The following is a 23,071-nucleotide window of genomic DNA, read 5'->3' on the forward strand; positions in this document are numbered from 1 at the left end:
TTTAATTACAAAGGTCTCTCAGTGAGAGTGTATTTACGGATGATTTTGAGTATCATTTATTTGGTTATTATGTAGCCTGTTATGGGTATCCGGTTATTCTGACATGTTGTAAGCTGGATAAGATTATCTACATGTAGTAAATATGTGATATTTACATATAGGCAGGATATCAAAGGAGCTCCTTGGTCAGATAGGGACAGATTAGTAATACTTGTAACACTTGAATTATTTTTATTATTTGTTATTTTATTAAATGTTATCAATTTATTCTGGTCTTTAAGTTGTGAAATTCTTCAAAGTAACTTGGCCGACTCTGTTGCGTGACATGCATACAATTACAGAAGAAACAAATTTCACAACTCAGGTAAAATTCAAAACAAAAAAGGTTTAACGATTTGCTAGTTTTCGAAAGCTTCATCCTAGCGATCGTGATTCCCCTGATGAATCTGTTCAACCTGTGTTGGTGTTGTATTCTGCTATGAATTCTTACCCTGCAAATGTGCCCACGTCAAATCTAGGTAAACAAACACAGTAATTTTACTCCGTTCATCAAAACAAATTGGGGGAAAAGAACACCTTCATTCTACAAAAAGAGATATTTTCCCCTATGGGATAATGATAGCGACCAAGGACCTTCCCAATAATCTTCATCAACCTGCATTTCACGAAGCTCCGTGTCGTTAAATGACACTTAAATGACAATGGAAAACAAAAGTGTGAAATACAGTTACAGTGGTATAAAAATGCAATTAAAATAAAGTTATCCTAATAGGTTGTCAACAACATCCGATAAATAAAAAAAACATATGTGAAAATGCTTTCATAAGTTAATTATTAACCCGGATTTGACAAACTCTGAAGATTTGCACAAACGTGTAAAGAAAGGTAAAAATATTTAAAAGTGAAAAAGTGAATTGTTGTTGCAAAAAAATATAAAGTTATTTATTTAGAAGTGTAAGTATAAAAGATGTCATTATTAAGGTAAGTTTTGAGAGTGTAAGTAATGGGAATATTTTCTTTGGGTTTGAAATATAACGGTTACAATTATTAATGGTGGCAAGATGGTTGTTAAATATTATCAGTGATAAGTGCATTTAAATCGATCTTTCTTCAATCCTCTATTTATAAGCAAAAATATTTAATATGATCCAGATATGAGAAGAATTATAAAAATATAAACGCACTAAATAATTGCCGATCCGGCGTAAAAAGATGGGCAGACGATGTACCATTTATTCATATCGAGCGAACTTCTGTTTTTCTTGTTAGGCTTCCTGGTGCCACGTGAGCACATATAATGCAGGCCTTTATGTGGCACATCATACTTATACATGGCATTGTACTGTCCCTTACTTTTCAAATTCGACTGTGTTGCACTGTTGTTGGGTTTTTTGGACTTCCATCAACAGATCCTTTTAGAAAAGTGTTATTTCAGTTGGGAGTGGAAACCCTTTAAAACACGTTGTTATGAAATGCTGCATTAACAGTGCTGTCTGACAATGCCCTTAAGCAAAACTGTGCATAATGAATAAAATTGACAATGGCTGGGGTTCATCTTTAAGTCGGGTTGTATATATCACATTTACGGAAATAGGAGTATATGCCCAAAGGTTATGAGCTGTGTAGCTGTTTATAGAAATAATCGGACAAAAATATCCTCATCAATTCCTCTGTATTGCAAAACATGTTGTTTCATAAGCCATTTCCTGCGAATGTGATTTTTCGAAAATCATGAATGCACGAACAAATTCAAATACATACAAAATGAAATTTTGATATCCGGATGTTTGATGTTTCATTTCCTTCAAAAAGCAGGGTTTTTCTCATTCCTTTTGAATGCTCTTTAACGAAAAGAAACAATTCTCAATTATAAAATAGTTGCTCATTATAGTTAATTATTATTTACGTTCTGTTAATAAGGAAGTAGACTTACCATCGATAAAAGCTGTTATGTAACATTCATAACCAGAAATGCACGTGAGGTTCAAATAACCTAATGCAAAGTCACATTGAAGATATGAAGGTATTTGCAATTAAAATATATTAAATATATGTACATGTAGCATAAAAAAATATGAAAAACTGTCTAAAAAGAAACAACAATGCTTTCAAAATAACAAAAAAGTATATAAGATTACGTCCTGGAATTTAAAAAAAGAAGCTTAAGAAAAAAAGTAAGAAAAGAAACAAAAATGCAATCTCGACTCAACATCAATGCCAAACGACGGTGACAGTTATTGCATAAAAATATATACATTAACTAGCAACTATCTCTCATAGAACCGGGGGCAAAACTAGTTGCTCCAAAACCTAATCGTTTCCTTTCATATCGATTTCAAAGTGTATATAATTGTTAATACAATAACAAATAAATATATATACTTTTTTACAGAAAAAGGATTATTTTTTTATCGAAAAGATTCTATAATAGGCTATGCCTACGTACCAATATCAATCTTGAGTAAACATTTCCCGAATCCCTTGGGCGACCAAACACATTAGAAAATATAAAAAAAAGTCATTATCATTTTGGAATCCAACCAAAATTATACCACAGCGCCTACAGCAAGGACTTTATCGTAAATGACTTTTACAAAACAACCCAAATTGTGGAAACAACAAATCAAAAAGAAAGACGTCATGAATCCCAATGATAATGGTTGCGCAACCACATACATCGCACGAGTAAGCATTATCAGTGCCATATTTAGAACCTCGTAAATAAATCTGGAATAATGTTAGCTACAAGACTCAGTGTTCAAGATTTTAATCATCATAGACACAGAAATATCAAAAGTGGATATCAAATCCATTTAAGCACGGTAAATATATTCCACATCGTAGGTTGAATGGGGTTTTTTTTAAGGTAAAATAAGTTAAACAGTTTACTGACCAAAATCATGCATTTAAACAGTTATTCTGATAATTAGATCAGACTCGTGAAGTAGCGAATCGAATGTGGGACGTTTAATGGAGCAGAAGGAACATTTTGTTATCATGTTTTCTTCCTTATTGTGTTGGTCTTAATAGAAAATGTTGCAATGATTGATAATATACGGGTATGAACGTAACGTAGACTTATTGAGAATACATAGTTTATAAACTCATATAAAGGTTAAGTTTTACGTGCCTTTATCGTTAACTATGATTGCAGTATAGAATTCATTGGATGCATATTTCGTGTACGCAATCTTTTTTATATTACTGTAACGGTGAACGTTTTCGCGTCTTGAAATGTTCGCGTTGTGGCCCTTTACACTGATTGCCATGTGGGAAAGTTGATAATTTATGTGAAAAACGCTATTATTTCTACACCACGAAAATGTCCACTTTTACAGTACATTGATGGAATCATCCTACTAGTACATTATTATGATATAGTCAATGCAGAGTCTTACCATAGATATACATTTCTGTTGAACAGGTATATCTCTCAACCAAAAATGATCTTATAGACCAATAACTTTCAGAACTTTATTTCATGGGAATGTTTTTCTATTAGAAACTGCTCAAATATTTCAATTCTTCTGTTAGAATATGCCGGGAACAATCACGGTGTGATATCAAATTCAAATTATGACAGATCCGGTAATTATTGACATCAATCGCATGATTGAACTGGTGACAATCGTAAAAATGGTTATTTCACCATTTGGTATCTTTTTTTTATCAAAATTGTATCATGAACTAAAAGAAATCACACCGAAAGTGGAACACAATTTCCAATACTGTATTGAATGTAATTTGCCAGGATTAAAATAAATCCTTTCGACATTTATGTTGAAACACTGTTCTGGCCAAACGAATTGCCCAAGATGCGCATAAAAGATGAATTTCAATCCTTTAACATACATTCTAATCTCAATGTGTCATTGAGGACATAACGCCACTGATTGTGTCAATAGTCGGCAATAATCTAACCATATAAAAAGGAAAGCATTTCTACTGCGTAGGAGGAAAATATGTGATACATATAACCTGTTCTTGCTGTTGGTTATCCTTAAATATAGGCTGATATGTGATGAAAATATTAGCGAGGATTGAATTTCATTATCAGCTCTCACCCCAATGACATATTAGACAGATTATTAAAAAATGATGTAAAACTTAAATGCATTCTCGACTCAAACGACAGTGATAGAATAAAAAAAACCGGGGGCAAATCTAGTTCCAAAAAAGGATCGTTTCCTTTCAGTTCGATTTCAAAGTGTATATTATTGTTAATACAATAACAAATATATGTATATTTTTTTTTACAGATAATGCAAAGTTGCAAAAGGATACATTTATTATCAAAAATATTATATAATTGGCTATGTCTACCAATATCAATCTTGTAGTAAACATTTCCTAAATCCCTTGGGGCGACCAAACTCATAAGAAAATATATAAAAAGAAGGCATTATCATTTTGGATTGCGACAAAAATTATACCTCAGCGCCTACAGCAAGGACAATGGTCGTGTATGACCAAACAACAACACAAATTGTGGAAACACCAAATCGAAAAGAAAGACGTCATGAATCCCAATGATAATGGTTTCGTAACCACATACATCGCATAAGTAAGCAGTATCAGTACCACATTTAGAACCCCCTAAATAAATCAGGAATATGTTAGCTACAATGTACCAACAACAAGATTCAGTTAAGATTTTAATCATCATTTATTCAAGTATTTCGTGAAGGTAACATTAGCTACAATGTAAGAAGTTTACTGATCAAAAACATTCAACTTTATAGACTATTCTGATAATTAAATCAGGCTCGTTAAGTAGTGAATCAAGTGTGAAACGTTTAAGGTATCAAAAGGATTTTTTTATGAAAATGGTTCTTTCCTAATTGTTTTGGTCTAAATATTTAGTATTGCAATGAATGATTATATACGTGTATTACCGTCAAGTAGACGTTTTAAGAATAACATGTTTACAAGCTTTCATATAGGTTAAGTCTTACTTGCCTTAAGCATGAACTTTGATCGCAGTATAGAATGCATTAGCTGTATGTTGTTTTCACTCTTAATCCTTTTTATATTACTATAAAAGTGAACGTTTTCGCGTGTGAAAATGTCCGCTTTTGTATATATGACTCAACGCGAAAAATCGCGAATATTTCTACTCCACGAACATTTCCACTTTAGCAGTATATTAATAGAAACACCCTACATATACGAGATTATGATAAGATAAATGCAGACTCTTGCAGTTGATATCTTTATAATTCTGTTAAACAGGTAGATCTTATATACCAATAACTTTGAGAACTTTATTTTACTTGAATGTTTTCCTGTTGAAAACTGTTCAAATATTTCCATTGTTCTGTTAGATTATGCTGGGAGCAATCATTGTGCGAAGTTTCAAATTCAAATTGCGACAGATCCGGTAACTATTGACGTCTATCGCCTGATTTAACTGGTAACCAAAGTAAAAATGTTTTTTTCACCATTTGATAAAAAAATGTTAAACTTGTATCTGAACTGAAACTGAAAGAAATCACAAAGAAAAGTGGAACACAATTTCCAATACTGTTTTAAATGTAATTGGCCAGGATTAAAATAAATCCTTTCGACATTTATGTTCCAACGCTGTTCTGGCCAACCGAATTTCCCAAGACGCGCTTAAAAGAAGAATTTCAATCCTTTCACATACATTCTAATCTCAAAGTGTCATTTAGGACATACATGTAACGGCACTGTTTGTGTCAATTGTCGGCAATAATCTAACCATATAAAAAGGAAAGCATTTCTATTGCGCAGGAGGAAAATATGTGATAACCTGTTCTTGCTGTTGGTCATCCTTAAATATAGGCTGATATGTAATGAAAATATGAAAGAGGATTGAATTTCATTATAAGCTCTCACCCCAATGACAGATTAGACAGATTCCATTCAAATCCCTATTGAATTTACAGCAGTACACCAATACGTGATCAATGATATGGTTAAATATATAAGTCTTGATTTTACTAAGCAAACGGTTTTCTCTAAGTTCAGAAGATAGATATTCAAGTTTGTTGTAACTAATTGAATCAAGATAAATACTATTTTTATAATGATTCGATTATAATAACAGGTGATTTTAATATTGTTTGAAGTATAAAAATGGATATTACAATACAATATAATTATTATACAAAAAAAGCAGTACGTCAAGTTCAGCGGTTCTGGAAATGATGGATGCAGATTTAATGGATCCTGAGATCAAGATATGAATTATATGCTCGGCCTGGAAGGCATGCGTTGCAGGTTAGAATATTTCCTAACGTCGACTGATCTGAAATCTTTAGCCCATTTCTCTGGTTTCAGAGATTATAATCCCATCATAGAGCTTTCATAAACAACACTGAGGAGTAATATGGAAGATTATTTTCTACTTTTGGACAAATCCAACACAAATAAGATAAGCACAATTACACTATTCGTCAGTAGCTATAATTGAAAATGATTTACCGATGCATGTGTCGCAGTTATAAATAATTTTTATCGCAGATTCGGAAAATAAATAATAAAAATGCCATTTACTGAGGTAAAATTATCCATATAACAAATATTACAGTACAGTTAAATTACATGCAAAATAAGAAGTATTTAACTGATATAAAGACCAAATTATTTGAGGTTGAAAATGTAACACAAAAGAAGAAGTGTAATTGATCAGGAGAACTGACGTCAGTGTACTCAAAACGGGACAATTTTCAATTAAATATTGATGTGTGTTATGTTTTCGAAATACTTTCTAACCTTTAACTGTCTTTGTAATCATACTAAAAAGCCAATTAAGCTTATGTACATTTGAATTGACATGAAAATATTATATGGTGATTGTAAACATAAAAATGCTTATTTAACTTGCACTCCAATTTCTTGGGTCGTTCTGTCGCAAGTGTCCCGTTTTAGGTCCATTGACGTTAAAACGAAATAGAATTTGTAAACGAAAGATGATAAAATATATTTATCATATATGAAAAAACTAAAAATCAGTCTGCAGTATCCTGAAGAGTATAAGACTGTTTCATGCCAAGGGGTATAGGATAGGGAAATTCCACCCGAGGGGTTTTCAAATTTGGTAAAAAATCTCAGGCTTTGCCGAGGGATTTGTCAAATTTGAAAATCCTGAGGGTGGAATTTCCCTATCATACACCATTGGGCATGACAGAGTATTTTTCTCTCATTTCAACTACCAGAATAAGCTCAGACACCTGAAAATACGTTTGAACTAACTACCAATTTGGCCTTGAGCCCATTTGACGAAACGAATCTTAAAACGTCACGTCGTTGTTGAGCCATTGTTACGTCACGTCACTGAAATTGGTGTAAAATAAGAATTTCTTACACCCCTTTCTTACCCTGGACAGCTCTATCTTAAACACACTGAAATGAGAGAAAACCCTTTCTTAAACCAACTCTCATTATTTGAAAGGCTGTAATGTGAAAGAAAGTTCTCATGCATGAATAATCATCGCACTTTGAAAAGAAATAAAAACAAATATCAAGAACTTGCTCGATTCAAAATCAAATCTTTATTTGAAAGTTTATTGAATTATTTATCTATATAGTTTTTCATAGATTTACATAATACTTATCAATTTCTTTAGATAACGCTTTTAAGAATAACAATCAATCAATTATCATTACTCTTGTATTTAAACCCGATAAGTCGACAAAATATTCACCATTGACACAATACAATTGACGTCCTATATCTTTACATATGTCGACTGAAAATTGCTTTCATAACTAGTTGTTGCCCGTTAAATACCACATATATCTGAAGCTCGGTTGGCGAACTATCAACACACGTTTGCCATAGTATAACTATCGTTTGTATACCGTAAATAAATGTCAAGATTACACGCGGGGGAACAGAGGATCCGGCAAGTAACTAGTCTTAACACAATAACTTCATCCTTAATAGTACATTTCTTTGTAACTAAACAAATAAATAACCTTCATGGGTGACGAATACTTTCCCTTCAAGAACATACAATTTTATGACGGGAACAACACCAACGTAACGTTAAATTAAGTAGCGATGTACGAACCTGAAATTACCATGTTATCCACAATCATTATTGCAAATTAAAATTCCATCGTCAACCAAATCGCCCGTTACTTTATTTGCATGCGATACCATTCATAATATGAAAAGGCAAAGCCTTAAAAGAGCGTAACTTTTGTTGATCTCTGATATTTACTGATTAAGAATACAACTTTCAGAATGAGATAAGATAAACTTTATTAAAAGTCGGCTAGTCGAGGAATAACAATAAAACACAAGCTCTAATGAGATTAAGACCGACATAACAATAGGGAGATAGGGACAAGTTCGGCCTTTTATAAGTCCGTTCTAGTAAGTATGGCAGCACGTCCGCTTTTGAACACTATTTAACTATCCTGTCGGAAGATCGGATGGCCGTAAGTTCGGCCCCCATTGGAATCAGCCTAATTATGACGTCATAAAGCATGCAACGTCAGATTTTACCGCCAATTCTACAAATTTCTATGTGTTACATGGGCCGAACTTGCCACGGTATCATTGGCCGAAACTGTCCGGGCCCAAATTCATATTTCAATAAATTCTTATCGTACAGCAATATGGTTGTGAGTGATTTGCATTCATGTATTATCATTTAAAGCTGTTAGTGTCTTACACGTTCGACTGTAAAAAAAAAGTTCCCATAATTAGAAGCGAGATCATGATTTTCTTTCTATCCTCTCAAAAGAAATTTCCTCCTGTTATTAAAGTCATTTTACATTAGAGTTTTCCTCGTCAACTTAACTAAGATCCTTAAACTTGTAAATATTAGCTCAAAAACAAAAAATATCAGGGATGGCCGAACTTGCCTCGTTTACCGTTTTTTTTTTTTTTTTTATGTCATTGATGATTGGTAAAAATGTATTCACAATATAATTTTTGCATCAATGACGCCATTTTCTTCCAGTCAAAGCTAGTATTTGTTCTTGTGTATGTGGTGGGTCGGTGGCGCAGTGGATAGCGCGCTCGCCTTCACCAAGATGGCCGGATTTAAACCCGGTCACCTGTCCGACCACGCGGATTTTTCTCCGGATACTCCAGCTTCCTCCCATATTAAGAATTAAACCCTCTGCGTGCTTCCGTCAGGGCACAAAAAGAATGATTGAGATAAGCTGGGGGAAAACTCTTTAGTTATTACTATAGAAAAATGTGCATATTACATATTTGACGATTAGTCTAAGTAAATGTATAGAAAAGTAGTTAAAAAATGAAATTAACAAAAAAAAATTTTGTAAAACTTTGATGTAACTGAAAGTGTCTTGATATGGATATGTAGTCTCAATTACTGTTCCATCCTGAAACACCGGATTGAATTTCAAATTGTGTAACTGTCACAAAGGTTTGACAGGTACTGATGTCAAATAAAATTACAATTTCTGTCTGTAACTAGTTATAATTCGGCACGCGTTGTGAAAAAGTAATACAATGCTTAAAAAAGGTGTTGCACTTGGGTTGGTTGTCTGGAAAATTATTGTTAATTTCGTCATAAATGCATTTTCCATTGCTACTTTCATGAGTGGTGATGGATAAATAATGTAAAGACTATATCCAGACTTTCAAATATGTCAATTATTTCGTTCATATTCTCAACAAATGGAAATCAAAAGCTGATGAAAGTTTAAATGATCTCTTTTTTGAAGAGATCTTCCAGTAGAAAAAACAACAGAACCGGGTTGATGACAAAAAAAGATCTTCAGAAAATATCCGCATTTTTGCTTTTTGTGCCTGTGGAAAAAATGAAATAAAAAAGTCTTGAAGCACCGACAAAGAGATGAATGCAACGGACATCAGTTTTTTCCGGTTATTTTTCATCCTTCCGGAAATAACCGATGAAGGCCGATGGATTGTGACGTGCTTGTGACATCATAGTATGATAATCTCTGAACGAAGTTTCATGCCTGTTAGTATCACATTTTATGTGATAGACTTTTTTCACTCCGAATGTATATTATTTTTTATCTAAATAAACAAGTAATAAAACATGGGTGTTGCTTTCACTATATGAAGATGTTAATATATGGGTTGAAACACAATTGTCTTTGCTTCAAGGATACACTTCCGGTTTCCCCACTTGACATCTACTTCCGGGCGGAAAATAATAAGTGCAAGGTGTAGAAAGGGGAAGCAACGCTGCATACGCACGCATGTGTTACCATTAAAGAGCTTCGCTCGGGCGCCCGAGAGCTACGCTCTTATTAACTAGTATGGCAGCTACGGTGTGTACCGAATTACATATTACTTGTAATTATAAATTGTTTTAATCTTTAAACACAGGAAAACAATTAGAAAATATAGTGCTCCTTTGCGTGTAACGATATATCAGTGTTGCATTGTACCAATAGGCTGCAGAAAAGATTTTGCTAGTTGTCAGCTTAAAATATGTTCGTCGGAAACAAAAACAAAATTAAAACTTCAAAACACCAATGGGTTTTTTTTGTGTAAAAATATCACAGAGTTTTAAATACCTCATACAGGTTTCTGTAAAAGCCTAGCTTTATAGGAAAGTAACAAGGGGGTCAGATTTCTTCATCAGAATCTAATTTGATTTGCCACATACAATGTATTTTACTGTAGGTCTAATCCATTAAAATTTCTCATATGATTGCTAACATTTTCACAGTTAATCCAATACATCAAGGAAATTTCGTCCTAACATCAAATGTAAAAGTGTATTTGACTGGTCTGAAAAAATGACATCACCCTTTAACAGTTCATCTGATTGGACAGACTTGACTCTTTCCTATTGAAACGAGTATACCTTATTGGACTGAATCTTGTACTTGTTACAGTGTATCTCATTGGACACAATACTTTTATTAAACGCTGTAACAGTGTATTTCATATGATTTAATTGAAAACCTATGTCCATAAAAGTGAAGTTCATTAGAAATATCCTTGTTCATCACAATATCATCTTACACCAATGGACTTAAACAATAAACTAATATCAATATCATTGTATATAATTGGACTGTAGTATTACCTTATTACTTAATTGATAGCCTTGTCTCTATGACAGTATATTTAATTAGAGTGTATTATTACCTCATCACAATAACAGCTTCATTGATGGCCTTGTCTCTATGACAGTGTATTTAATTAGATTGTATCATTACCTCATCACAATAACAGCTTCATTGATGGCCTTGTCTCTATACCATTGATTTATCTGGACGTCATGACTTTATCTTTATAAAAGTGTGTTCAGCAGACTGAATTAATTACCCCGTCTCTTAGCACTGTCTTCTCATCAAATATTATTTACACGAAGGAAATATTTGACAAATCGGCAAAACTCCCTTAAGCCAGCGGAATGAATGTGTCAATAACGATCAATACATCAAACCTGTGTAAACATCTACAGGTCAAAACAACAGCAATAGATTATCATCGCTCTGATAATAAATAACATATCTTCGATAGTAGATGTTTCTATTGTTTTCATTAACATTTTTTTATCTATCAATACTCTTTAGGACACAATCTCACAATGCACGAATAACGCACGAAAATGTGTTGTTTGTATTTGAATTTCAATAACGGCGTTCTGGTGAACATTGGCGTTTCATGTTTTGGTTACTTTTGCGAACAGTTGATCTTGTATACACACAGCTTATATGTTTAGCTCTATAATGTTAAGGCGTGTCGCCAAACATGGACAATAGAATTCCTCCGGGGTTGTATTTAATGGGGTTTTCTAGCAACGTTAACCTTTTCTTCATGATAATGATCTAATGATTTATCAGTAACCTTCCTGTAGCCTTAGTGATTTACTTCAATCTGTTTCTGAGATTTGTATTTTTTCCAAGATTTGATTGTCTATATACGTCCCTGTCGTATGAGGAACCGTTTGTAAGACAAATGAGACCCTATAACTCGTCTGTGATTAATTGTGATAGAACTACTGTGTGTAATCTGCCGGATTCATTGTACACTACATCACGGTACTTCCGACTGTGTTCATATTGTCTAGCTTGAAAGACCCTGCTTCAATTACACAGTAGCATCCCTATCTATTCTGTATCAGAAACAGGGATCGGTAAGACCGACTCTCTACCAGACAAAATTAATAGTATTCTTTTTAATCAAAGTAACTGGGATTCAATATTTATCATGAACAAACCCTCTTTGGTCCTTATGTTTATCAAATAACATGTCCAGTATCTGAAAGTAAAGACTGCTGTATATAACAAACAAGTGTTTAAACACCGCTGCAGTCTCTATTCAGCACATGACTGTGCGTTTAATCATGTAATAGTGGCTAAGCTAGTAAACGTTTTCTTGTTTCTTGTTCATCAAGTTATCATCTAAATTGCATAATTTGTTTTTTAATTGAAAAAAGGGAATTTCTATAAAAAATGAAATCAAAAAATGAAATTGACTGGTGCCCAAAAACTTCAATAAACTGAATTTTGTTTTATATATTTTTAGACTAGAAGATGAGAATATTTTTTGTTAGGTTAACCTGGTATCACTTTTTATGTGCTTTTATTTTCTGTTATTGTGACACAAGGGAATTGTAATATGAGGACATCAAAAGTTTTAAATTAAGGATATATTATCGAAAGGAACCCACTATTTGAATAAATTGTCTATTAAGGTATTAATTGGCTATTAAGGTATTACTAGGCTATTAAGGTATTACTAGGCTATTAAGGTATTAATAGGCTATTAAGGTGTTAATTGGCTATTAAGGTATAAATTGGCTATTAAGGTAATGCCATGATTCTTAACCCTTTCATTACAGTTTCTCCAACCTTTTTTGGTTACATGTCATATTCGAATCCGTATTCAGGAGCTTGTTCTAAATAATTATGATTTTCATGATAGAATACTGACGGATAAACAAAAACATCACGAAGATTATTGGCAAGTTTTATGGTTACCGTAACGATTTCATTTCTTTGTGTAATAGGAAGGTCGCTGGTTTTTGGTATGATTTTTTGTGACCCGAAATTTTGTTCTTGCTACCAAATGTTATGTTTTAAGAACGTAGCATTACTTGGATTAGGCCTAGATTAACATGGAGAGTGTCGTCGGTAAAGGAAGAGACGCTTATCCCTCAAAACTCCAGGTTTTATTCTCCTTGTACGTTTTCAAGAGTCTTCTTTTGCATATCTCTTTTATCCATATTTTGTCCTTATTTCATCGATTTTGAGTTAAGTTTACGGGTTATGTTGTCATTTTAGTAGTTTCTTGCTGGTAAGGTGCTATTTTACTGATTGATGCTTTGGGGTGGTTGTCTGTTCCACTGAACATGGCACACGCTCATATTACCAAACCAGAGCAGTCTATACTTGCGTACCAAGTTGAAAAGTAAGAACCATTGCACGTTAAGCGTTAGAAATATACGCCAGCATATCAGGGACTCAGGAAACAATTATATATTGAAGATCGATACCATCATCAGACTGTTATTTGTACGTTCTGGTCGATTGACTTTGTCAGCAGACTGTAGCCTCTCAAATGATGTTAACGGATACCGTCGTTGGTCAGTTAGCTTTCAGTTAATGCAAATGGGAGTCGTCTTCAGATTGTTTGCTCTGCAATGTTGTGGTTGGTAACCTTATTGAGGTCGTAATTTTACAATGTTGTAAATTGATGTCGTCTCTGGTTCGTTAGGTGAACAATGTTTTGGACGGATGCCACTTTAAGACCGTTTGCTTACATTCCAAGTAGTTAGGCGTAATCTATGGAACGTTAATATATTATTACATTCGATCAAGCTTAACTAATTTTGACATTTCCTACAGTTTGATTAGTTTTTACCTGCCGTGGGCACTGACAGGAAAATAGAAACTTTCCTCATATTGAGGATACGACAAAGAACCTCCCTCGAGAGCCAATTCTCTTTCCATTTTTCATGATTAGAATCGATTATTTTTTTCCTCGATTATCAATAATATAGATAAACACCATGATGGCACATATATATGCTTTGTAAACCAATGTATATTTACGTAAATATAAACTCTTTGTTTAATCATTGGCAGTACGATTTAAGCTTTAACCTATGGGGATGGAAGTTGAGAAACACATATATCTATCTATGAAAAAGGTTTCCCATCATTAAACATTAAGCTCCACAGTTGTGCACAATCCAGGTCATTCAGACTAGAGTAGAATTGAGATGACAGGATATTCTGCCCTAGGTACATTTATTTTTTAGACAAGAATCAGTTTCGAAATTTCCTAATTGAATATTAGGATTGTGATCAATTTGGAGAATCAGAACGCTCAGTCCTATAACAAAAACAATTTGGTTATTACGACCATGATAATTATATACGTTGTTTAGATTTAAACTGAAGCTATGAGATTGCATTTTGATTAAGATTGTAGTCTGTATTAAACAGATACCTCGTCGTGTGTGTTTGATGAGAAGATAAAAGTACAGACTGCAATCCAGATTGAAAATAGTATTGATTTTATAGATATAGGTCAGTAGCAATTATGAAGACATTTTGTTTTGCTGCGCATTCAGGCAATTTCAAGTGTTATTAAAGTTGATGTCTTGCGAATGCCACGATAGAAATCAAACTATAATAAGCAGTTAGGATACAAAAAGCATCATTTATATTCCGAAATTACTTAAACAAAGCTTGAATACAGTTCATTCAGAAACACATTTTAACTACGGGTTATATCACGCATTGCTTTTTATAATGATATTTCATATTTTTGCAATAATGTGATTGGTAGAAATATAAGGACCATATGGTTTGATATTAAGAACAGTAGAGCTTAATGGGTAAATCTACAGTATGATATAGACACTCGCGGTACATTTCGACCAGTCAAATAAGCAAATATTGTCATACATATGCTATTTCTGTGTCTGCCATGGTCAAAGACATGTTCCCTTTGTCCTTGGATCGTTAGTGACCTACAGACTTGATATTACTTGAGATATATGGGAGTCGCATGTGTTCTGAGAGTTATAAAATACATTACCTGTAACTGAGTAAGATCGGGTTATCTCAGTCGAGGGCTAGGATTTTGTAACACGATCCAAACCGATGCGTTGGCCGTGGTTGGGAGGTAACAGAATCTTCGCACGAGACTGATATAACCTGATCTTGCTCAGTTACAGGTAATTGGTTGTGGTTTTTTTGCACTTTTTAGTAAAAGAAAACCTGTTCTATTTTGCTTAAGTCTGCAAGTATCCCACCTGGGGCCTCGAATACATATGTCCTATTCACTACTAAAGCTGCGTTTGATTGCTTCCGCTATAAAATATAGTTCGTCCTTGCAAAGAAAACAATTTATTTCACAGTGAAGATTATATTTTCTACAACAATGCATATAACGACAAAATAGAATATTTAAAATACAGATTGACAATTTGAGGTTATCGCGCGGATGAATAAAATTCTGCAAAATGTAACATAAAGATGCTAGACAAAATCGGACGAGATAGACAAATCCTGCAATGGGTATTTCGTGGGATATACCTGTCTAAGTTGCAAGAAATATTTATCGTTGAGGAACACCTTCGGTGTTTTCTTTGTTTTGGCGACTCTTGAATTATGATTGCTATTTCTTGTTTCGATTTTCAGGTCTGAATTAGTGTATTGGTCATTCCTACATGTTTTACCATATTACTTTTGAAGGTTGACAATGCAAGTCCAACCTAATCCTGATTGACTTGTTGTTACTTTCATAAGTTTGTTTTTAATGTTTTGTTTATGGTAATCAGATCTCAAAACAAACAGCTTACTGATATCAACATCGTAGATGCGTATTGATAGTAATTTGTTTATTTTTATAAACAACTTATTCTTCTACACATCTAGGCAATACAAAGACGTTCGAGAATTTCATGCGATTTGATTTTTCTTGTCCAATAGTCCGAATATTATTGAAGAAACTGATTCAAAAAAATCATCTTCCATTGGTATGACTCAATTCGAATTTTCAGATAATAACAATAATGTTTTATCATACGGGTTTGTCACTGTGTCCTTACATTCATAGGATCTAATCTTATAATTTTAGGATATTTATTTGCCTATCATTTAACATTTTGATAAACAATGACATTTTGTTTGCCTGTTATTTTGGTGGGGTTTTATCGAAATATACATGCCTGGTGAACAATTTGTTACTATATTTTTATTTTATTTATTTTTTGCGGAAGAGGAGTATTTTGCATATTTATTATGTGGTTGTGTTTGTAACATTGTTTGTTAGAGTCACCTATTTCTATAGTGGTTGCATTGTTTCAATATGGCAGTGTATACGTACAATGTAGTTCATTAAAGTCAGCTTTGTCAAAGTATATGTCTGTTTGGTGTGTTGATTCAGCTAAGATAAAGTGTATACATGTATGTTGTAGTTCGTGTCCGAGCCCTCCGGCTACATGTGACTGGGATGCATTCAATTCTCATGCTCCGAACCCGCACATCCTTTATGGAGCCCTGGTAGGGGGTCCAGGTCATCATGACGACTACACTGATGACCGGAAGGACTATGTCAAGAACGAAGTGGCTTGTGATTATAACAGTGGCTTTCAATCTGCATTAGCAGGTGGGTCCTTCTTGAATAATATTTTTTTAATTTAATTTTATTTATTTGAACAACGAAGCAGAATATACGACTACCGATTAAACAACATTATATCAATGGCACAGTTGTGAAAATAAGTCGAGATATAAAGCTACATATTTACTCCTCGTGATACTTCAGCATGTCTCTAATTATACGGTTCAGTGTAATTACAGTTGTCTGTTAAAGCAACGTGCTTGTAGTTATGTGTGATTGCAAAGTTTGTCGGTACCAAGAGTTAAATACGACTCTGAAACCATCCTGTATAGAGTTGACGAATGTTGTGTCACCTGCCTGTGGTTAAACTAATACTGCAAGATTTGGTTTAAAAATGCAACAAAAAAGGACAATCTTATTTCAATTCTAAGCTAAGGATTTCTTTCTCTTTTTCTTCTTATTTAAAAGTCTTGAACTTCATGTATCATGAATGTTTGCTTCATTTCGTCCTATCACCTAGATTCAGATCTTACATTTTTTGCTGTATTGATAACGCTAAAGTACTCGTTACATAATCACGTTGTTGGGATATGTCCCAATGCTCCTTATGTGTGGCTACTTTGCCTGACACTATCAATAGCAAACGATTTGGATCTGATTTACTGGAGGAAGTATCTGATGAAGAAAATAATAAAATGAAATAAAACAATAAATTCCAATTGATTTACTTTCCGATTTCAGGGCTGGTGCACTTCGCGCTCCAGCACGATCTGCCAGCGGCTCCAACACTGAGATGCAGTAGTCGTAAAAGACACTGACACTGCTAGAAAGCCTGTCAAAGACCAGAGATAAAGCATCGCCACTCCCAGACCTCTGTCATCTCTGTCCCGCTATCACCTCATAATTACAGCAGAGGTCAGACAAAAATAAAATTATCTGGTCTCAATAGTAAAGATCGTTCGTTATCTGATTTGAGGTGTAGAAAGTGTGTGATTTACGATTCTTTGTGAGTGTTGTGTTGATTTAAGCTTTTATTTCCACTTTCCACGTTGTTTGCAGTGCGATCATTGACACAGCAGAGTCCCTGGTACAACGCCATGGTTACCACCGTCTTTGTCATTTGAGCGGCTTACCTCAACAAAAACGTATATTTCCCTGTTCCAAGAATGAATATTGATATATATTCAATGTAAAATTACATACTTAACGTCAATGCGGCGTCATCAATGCTGATAAATTTGACCAACCAAATTAGAAGATACGCGTGTAAGATTTTCATTTATACCCGTTGTATGCAATAGTGGAATGCCAATCTACAACAAAAATATTTTAAAAAGGGAGACAACTGTTAACTCGAAATGAATCGTACACATCGTTTTACGGGATATTACTAAGAATTCGAATTAAGCGAACAGATGAAGCGAAGAAATGTGTCTTATTACAACTGACACTTTAACTCAAATAAATTGACAAATAACTTGTTAACTATATATGACAAAAAATGACAAACGACTGCGAAATTCGGGAGATACCCCAGCAAAAGGAAAGCCACCATGAACCCCTACAGATGTTAAACACAGCATGTGTAGGTTATAAAAGTTACAAGACACTACAAGTGTATATCATGGTAGACACTGAAATCTTGTGTTGTAGTTACATATCAGGTCATTGTTCTGTACTGTGATTTTGTTTTTTCTCAACGGAATTATAAGTTTCTTTGCTGGTCACCAGAAGCGTCTATCATCAAGTGAATACCGAAGTGTCAACAAAACCTAAGTTCGAACTCATAATCGATAAAAAAAAAAAAATGGCACAATATTAGCAAAGGAAGGATAAAAGTCTTCGGCTACATCGACGACACCCGTCATGTCAATCTAGGTCACATCAAAGTAATCGACGTCACCCGTCATGTTTATCTAGGTCATATAATAGTAATTGACGACACCTGTCATGTTTATCTAGGTCACCTCAAAGTAATCGACGACACCTGTCATGTTTATCTAGGTCACATCAAAGTTATCGACGTCACCCGTCATGTTTAGCTAGGTCACATCAAAGGAATCGACGACACCTGCTATGCGTATCTAGGTCACATCAAAGTAATCGACGACACGCGTCATGTTAATCTAGGTCATCGAAGTAATCGACGACACCCGACATGCTTATCTAGGTCACATCAAAATAAAATAACTTCCACAAAGTGAGTACCGGAGTATTGAAAACGAAAACACTCGTGAGCAGATTCATAACCATCTATCCTCAAATTAACAAGAAAATATAGTGTTTCCTAATTAGATCATTGGGCGACCTCGCAAATTATTATCCGTGGTTATAGGGCCTTTGCAACCAGCCAATATCTTTCTCAACTCCCTGGGGAGCATACAGCCGGTGCTGCCATTTCGGCGCTCACAGCTAGCACTCCCAATCACGTACTCATTTACAGCTGAGTAGACTGGAACAAGCGGAGTAAAGTATATTTTACTCAAAGATACATCACAATGCCGTGCCGTGACTCGAACCCGCAAGCTTAAGGTCACCAGCCCGGCGTCCTACCACTACACTACCTTCAATATTCCTCATCAACATCTCTCCAAATCCTGTGTTGTATTTGTTTTCGTCAGCAGTCGACATCTACCAAGGAAACAATGATACATTCTGAAACTTAAAACAGAATTGAAAGTGTACTTCAACGTTTCAAGGAAACCTTTAACATGACTGTATTTCTAAATTTTAAAGTAATGCGTATTAAGGTAATTCCATTGGGGGGAAAATGATGTATACCAAGATATCTCCTGTAAAACTAAATCATATTTATTCACGAACACATATATGTATTTTATCACCTTCTGTTGTTGTCATGGTATTTGGTTGAGTGCAGTTCACAGCATGATCGCCTTACAGTACACTGTGCCAGAAACGATTAATGTTCATAACCACATGATGTTTTTTTGTGGGTTTTTTTTGTGATATTCAATAATTATTTTTATTTTTTCTTTCGACGTCTCCTCAGGCGTTGTATCTTTCTTTTAGTATTGCATTTCCGTTTGGAATTGATGAACACACAATTGCGACAGGTTGATGCAATTTTATTATGTCTTGGTTATAAATGACTGACTGACCAACCAGACCGAGCACGTCAAGACCATAGAAAAAAACTTCAGTATGACGAACTCATTCTCTTTTATACCGAAATCAATTTTTAAAAAGGGATGGTCTGGTAGTCCTGTCATATAAAACAATTTGTTTTATATAAATACATCTATAGAGGCGTCTATGATATAGATCATTTTATCTTGATTTGCTATCCTGCTGACAGCGGTAAGTGACTTGTTTGAGGGAGCTATGTGTTTTATGATAGGTTTCAGTAAAAACATCTTGACACTTTTTTTCAGTCATAGATATTATATTCTACCATTAGACCATATGTGTAATGTGTTAGACCATGGAATCGTGAACAAATATCAATAAAAAATGCACTTAAGGGATTTCCAATGACGTCACCATTTCCCATGAAATCCTTGTCGGTACAAAACTGACAACCCTCGGTAAATTACATCAAAAGTGCATAATAATTCTAAGAAGCTCGAGATAACTTTTGTCCTTTTTTATACAAAAATATACAATCCTTGGCTTTTTAGAAGCTTAATGTAAAGTGACATTGACATTTAAAAATGAGTACAGCCATTGGTTTTTAAGCAAAGTAAAAACTAGTCTCGATTTAACAAGTACGATAGAACAGCCGAAAATATGTGATTTCGCGTGTATGTATTAGGTAAATTGATACTCTTTCTAAACTGTTTTGACATGGTAGAATAAAATTATTTAAACTATCGTTAAAATATTATGGTAGAATATAATATTGAGGTTCAAAAATGTCGCTCAACTGCTGACAATTGTCATCAATTATATCCAATATTTTTTTCATCTTCCCGATATATTTACATTCCAATTACATACTGCCTCGAAATTCTAATAACATGAATTCAAGAAAAAAGTACCTTAGTTTATATATGACCTCTCAATTTAATTCGTTCTTTATCTGACTGATGTGGAAATTGCAGTTTTGCATTCCACCCACGTCTGATCCTTATTCGTATTCCATGATAGTGGACCCTATATCACGTGGAAAGAAAGGCGTTATTACGCAAGCCGATCGCTCGACCATCTCTGTCCGGGGAGTACATCCTTACACTTTAATATATCTCATTCCTGCCACTTTATATCGTTTCTAACAATCAAATGCATTTAACAAATAAATTCTGGAAGCATCAATATTCAAGAATGGTATACGGAAAGCCTATGTCTGTAAAAAAAAAGTACGAAAATAAATCAACGTAATTTGTATTATTTAGGCAGAGCATTAATGTAATGAAGTGTCTTAATAGTCAATCTTTCCTTTTTCTGTTCCAAAATTTAAATCAGTAAAGCCACATCAGACACAAGGAGGTTCTATCTAGAGTAACATCAGCTAATCAATCTTGATTTTAAAGGGACTATTGCCGTATATTTCGTACTCAAGAAACAGGGAATCAATGTCATAAAAGAGTATTTATACTGAAAATAAAGTGATATGATCAGCCATACTATCAACTGTGTTGTATATGGACATATATTCTGGATATGGATATTTTTACGTGAATGGAACTCAGTATTTCTAGGCTAGAGTTTGTATACAACGCATTGCTTGTTTACCTCAAGTTAACTTGGTTCGTAATGTGGCAATTCCGTCTTGGCCCGTCACAACTAAAGTTGGATTCCGAGTTAAATGTTAACAACGACACTTATGTCAAGATTTTCACCTTTCTCGTCTTTCTTTGTCACGTCTCATCGTATGATAACATAATATGATTTTAAAATTAACGAGGTTTACTGGAAATTAAAATAATCACGCATTTTAGTGCATAGCTTTGCCATGTCCCCCCCCNTTGTTAGTTTGCTTCAGGTCGTACGGTCATATTTTGATTGTTTCCAACAATCCATAAGTATACTGGTACTTTTAATTAGTGTAATCAAGAGAAAGTTTACGTTTTGTTGCATCATTTCTAAACAAATATTACATTTCATGATATTTCTTAACAGTGATTTTACATTACAGTCCCTTCAACATAAGTCCTTGTACATATATTTTATCCTACTAGTAAGGGTCCAGAGCAACAGTTCTTTGTCGGCTATTCTAGTATCCATGTTGGCCTATTTTCCGGAAAAAAAATCTATCCTGATTAATAGTAGTCATACACATGGAATTTTGATCTATGATTTTCAACACTTTTGGAAATGTTCTAGAGGAAAATGTTACTTTTTAAACTGAAACCTTTTTAAGATAGTCCCCTTGTAAGATTAAGAAAACATGTGCTATAAATGAAATTGCTTGCAAATACAAGAAACATTCCGGTTAAGTAACAAAATTGAGATATTCTTAAAAGTAATCATCGTCCACTATGTTACAATAGAAAAATCCAAGTAAAAACAAACTGATTTGCATTTATTTATCAGCATTATGAACATAATTCGTTAATATAACAAATACATACCTTAGAAATGGCAATATTTATTGTGTGTAATAAAGACATAGAAATTACAATACACTAGTTATATACATTACGAGAAAACAAAACTCGTCTGCTCCAAGTTATCTTCTGTCCATCATGGTGTTCTTCAGGCAAATACATTGTAAGTTATGTTCTGTCCATCACGGGGGTCTTTAAGCAAGTATATTGTAAGTTATCTTCTGTCCATCACGGGGCTCTGCGATGATTGGAGAAATAACTCGCAACAGACGTTTTGAATTTGTTGGGTTTTAATACTAACCACACGGAATGTTTTGAATTACTTTCATATGTACAGTATATAGACATATAGCCAAACTATACAGTTCATTTAGAAACAGAAACATAACATAGACATACATATTAGATGAAATGAAATGATATTAACTTAATATTGACAAAATATAGAAATGACAGTAAAATCTATTCGAAATTTGAATAGTGGAAATTGATTACACGTAGGTGACACAAATCAATTCTAGTTATTTGTAAACTGTTAAATAAATAAGATACTTGAAAAAAAATACGGTTAGTGAGGGAACAACTCCTCTGCTATAAATGGTTAAATAGCTCAAAAGGAATACAGCTCTGTATCCTTAGTAATAGAACTTTTCTCGACTTCCTAATTTTATTTTATTTTATTTTTTACTTTTTACTGTTGCTACTAAAGAAATCCGTATTCTACAATGTATAACTATTTTAAGGATTGACTGAGCTATAACCTGTTCCACGATCACTTCCTTAGCAAGACACATAAAAGGGAAATACATTTAATGACAATAGAAAAATCCATTGTAAGTTAAGTTAAGTTTATTTCCGGTTCAGGACTAGTGAAAGTCCTCTATACCAGACTCTTATGTTACACAATACATAAATATATATATTTCTATTCGGTATACGTTAATGTCTATGGTTTGATTAATGATTTGTAGTTAAAGAGAAGTTCTTGATGTTTCCAGTGGGTATCTAGCCGGTTTTTAAATACATTTACATTTGGTGCGGGGACAAC

At 33.8% G+C, this 23,071-nt stretch overlaps 1 protein-coding gene across 1 annotated transcript in view; it reads left to right on the top strand.

Moving 5' to 3' along the window:
• Positions 1-17,456, top strand: part of LOC110455329 (endoglucanase 13-like) — a 57,172-nt gene extending 39,716 nt beyond the window's left edge. The window contains exons 11-12 of the mRNA XM_021505409.1: positions 16,371-16,561; positions 17,258-17,456. Of these exons, the coding sequence (XP_021361084.1) occupies positions 16,371-16,561; positions 17,258-17,334 (268 nt within the window). The 3' untranslated portion in view covers positions 17,335-17,456. The remainder of the gene's footprint in view (positions 1-16,370; positions 16,562-17,257) is intronic.
• Positions 17,457-23,071: the final 5,615 nt, after the last annotated feature.

The sequence above is a fragment of the Mizuhopecten yessoensis genome, unplaced genomic scaffold (assembly GCF_002113885.1).
Source record: "Mizuhopecten yessoensis strain PY_sf001 unplaced genomic scaffold, ASM211388v2 scaffold8195, whole genome shotgun sequence".
In the NCBI taxonomy this organism is placed as follows: Eukaryota; Metazoa; Mollusca; class Bivalvia; order Pectinida; family Pectinidae; genus Mizuhopecten; species Mizuhopecten yessoensis.